At 41.6% G+C, this 1867-nt stretch overlaps 1 protein-coding gene across 1 annotated transcript; it reads right to left on the bottom strand.

Moving 5' to 3' along the window:
- On the bottom strand, window positions 1–1100 carry LOC106531691 (uncharacterized; the record flags this gene model as incomplete). The annotated part of the gene is given in 1 exon segment (XM_014027604.1): window positions 1–1100. A coding segment is annotated over 1 exon segment (836 nt), but the record flags the coding sequence as incomplete, so codon positions are not given.
- Between the last annotated feature and the right edge of the window lie 767 nt (window positions 1101–1867).

Raw genomic sequence — 1867 nt, 5'->3', positions numbered from 1 at the left:
GATTCAGCTTGTTCTTCTTGCGGAATTGTTGCAAGCACTTCTTTATTGTTTGACACAAACTTATGCAAATGTAGGTTGCCTGTTTTGCAAAGTTCCCTTGACTCTTCGACCAGCTGTATGGCTTTAGCTATTGATGTTACACTAGCAAGTCCATCGTCGACGTAAAAACCTCTTTGGATGAACTGAACAGTCTCTTTATTGAACTTGTTTCTTCCTTCTGATGCAATGTGTTTGAGTCCGAAATTACAACATCCAGGAGATGAGGCTGCTCCGAAAAGATGCACTTTCATCCTGTAAACTGAAGGTTCGGAGTTCAAATCACCATTGTCCCACCAAAGAAACCTTAAATAATCTTGATGTTCCTTAATGACGTGGAATTGGTGGAACATTCTTTCCACATCACACATAATGGCAATGGGGCCCTTCCTGAATCGGCATAACACTCCGACCAGTGTATTGGTAAGATCCGGTCCAGTCAAAAGATGATCGTTGAGAGATGTTCCTTGGAAGCGTGCAGAACAATCAAAAACCACACGTATTTTCTCAGGTTTGTGGGGGTGGTAAACCCCATGGTGTGGGATGTACCATGTTGTCTTGTTGTCCAGTTCTTGTTCTGGCACCTTTTCTGCATCTCCGCGGGTTATAATATCATTCATGAACTTGACATAATCTTTATAGTATTTCTCATCCTTTTTGAGTCGACGTTCCAATGAAGACAATCTGTGTTCAGCACTTTGCTTATTATTTGGGAGATTCGGATCGTCTGTTTTGAATGGTAACGGGAGTTCGTAGTGACCATCTTTCTTCTGTTTTATGCCTTTGGTAACCTTTGACATGAACAAAATGTCTTCCTGTGAAACTTGATTGTCATCTGTTGCATGTTCAGAGAAATCGGATTCCAAAGCTTTTGTCACATCAGTTGGACTGATTTCCTTTACTTGAGTTCTGCATACAAAATGCACTCGTTGCTTGAGTTCAACTGCTGGTTGTGAAACAGGAAATACTTCACGAACAATGATTCTGTGACTTGTACCGATAACATCATTGTGATTTTGAATTTGAGATGAGCAACCAACTATGCTCCAGCCGAGATCGGTTAACTGTGCGTAAGGNGAGTTCAACTGCTGGTTGTGAAACAGGAAATACTTCACGAACAATGATTCTGTGACTTGTACCGATAACATCATTGTGATTTTGAATTTGAGATGAGCAACCAACTATGCTCCAGCCGAGATCGGTTAACTGTGCGTAAGGTTGGTTCTCGTTGCCTGCAATAACTTCACGTGGTAGGAGGGCTTGTTGACAGTTATAGCCAATAAGTAAACCGACTTCGCATTCAAGCAGCGGAGGTAGCTTTTCTGCCAGCTTTTCCAGATGAGGCCACTTTAAGGCTGTTTCAGAAGATGGGATATGTGACCTGTTGACAGGGATGTACTCTCTTGTGTATACTGGTGGCAATGTAATTCTTTTTTCATCCTTATATCCTCTGACTTGAAGGTTTACCAGCTTGTCACATGGTATAACTGTTGACTTGGCAGACATAGTCGACAGACGCAGATTGACTTTACTTTTATTTGTGTCAAGATCTTGGGCTACTTCATCCAAGATGAAGGATGTATCACTCTGTGAATCAAGGAGTGCGTAAACTAAAACCTCTCTGTCTGGGTTGTTCTTTGATGAAATCCATACAGGTAGTATGGAGGAAGTCAATGTGCTTGAAGTTTCTTGAGTTACTTTGTTAGAGATTGCAATCGATGGTTTGTCTCCTTCTTTAGCGTCAGCTTCGTCCTCGTCTTGAGACATTTTACTCACTGCAGGTATTATCCTTTTACGTTCAACAAACGTGTCATCGTGCAGACAAGTTGGA

This window comes from Austrofundulus limnaeus, unplaced genomic scaffold, assembly GCF_001266775.1.
Source record: "Austrofundulus limnaeus strain Quisiro unplaced genomic scaffold, Austrofundulus_limnaeus-1.0 Scaffold665, whole genome shotgun sequence".
NCBI lineage: Eukaryota > Metazoa > Chordata > Actinopteri > Cyprinodontiformes > Rivulidae > Austrofundulus > Austrofundulus limnaeus.
This window is presented reverse-complemented; position numbering and strand designations above follow the sequence as displayed.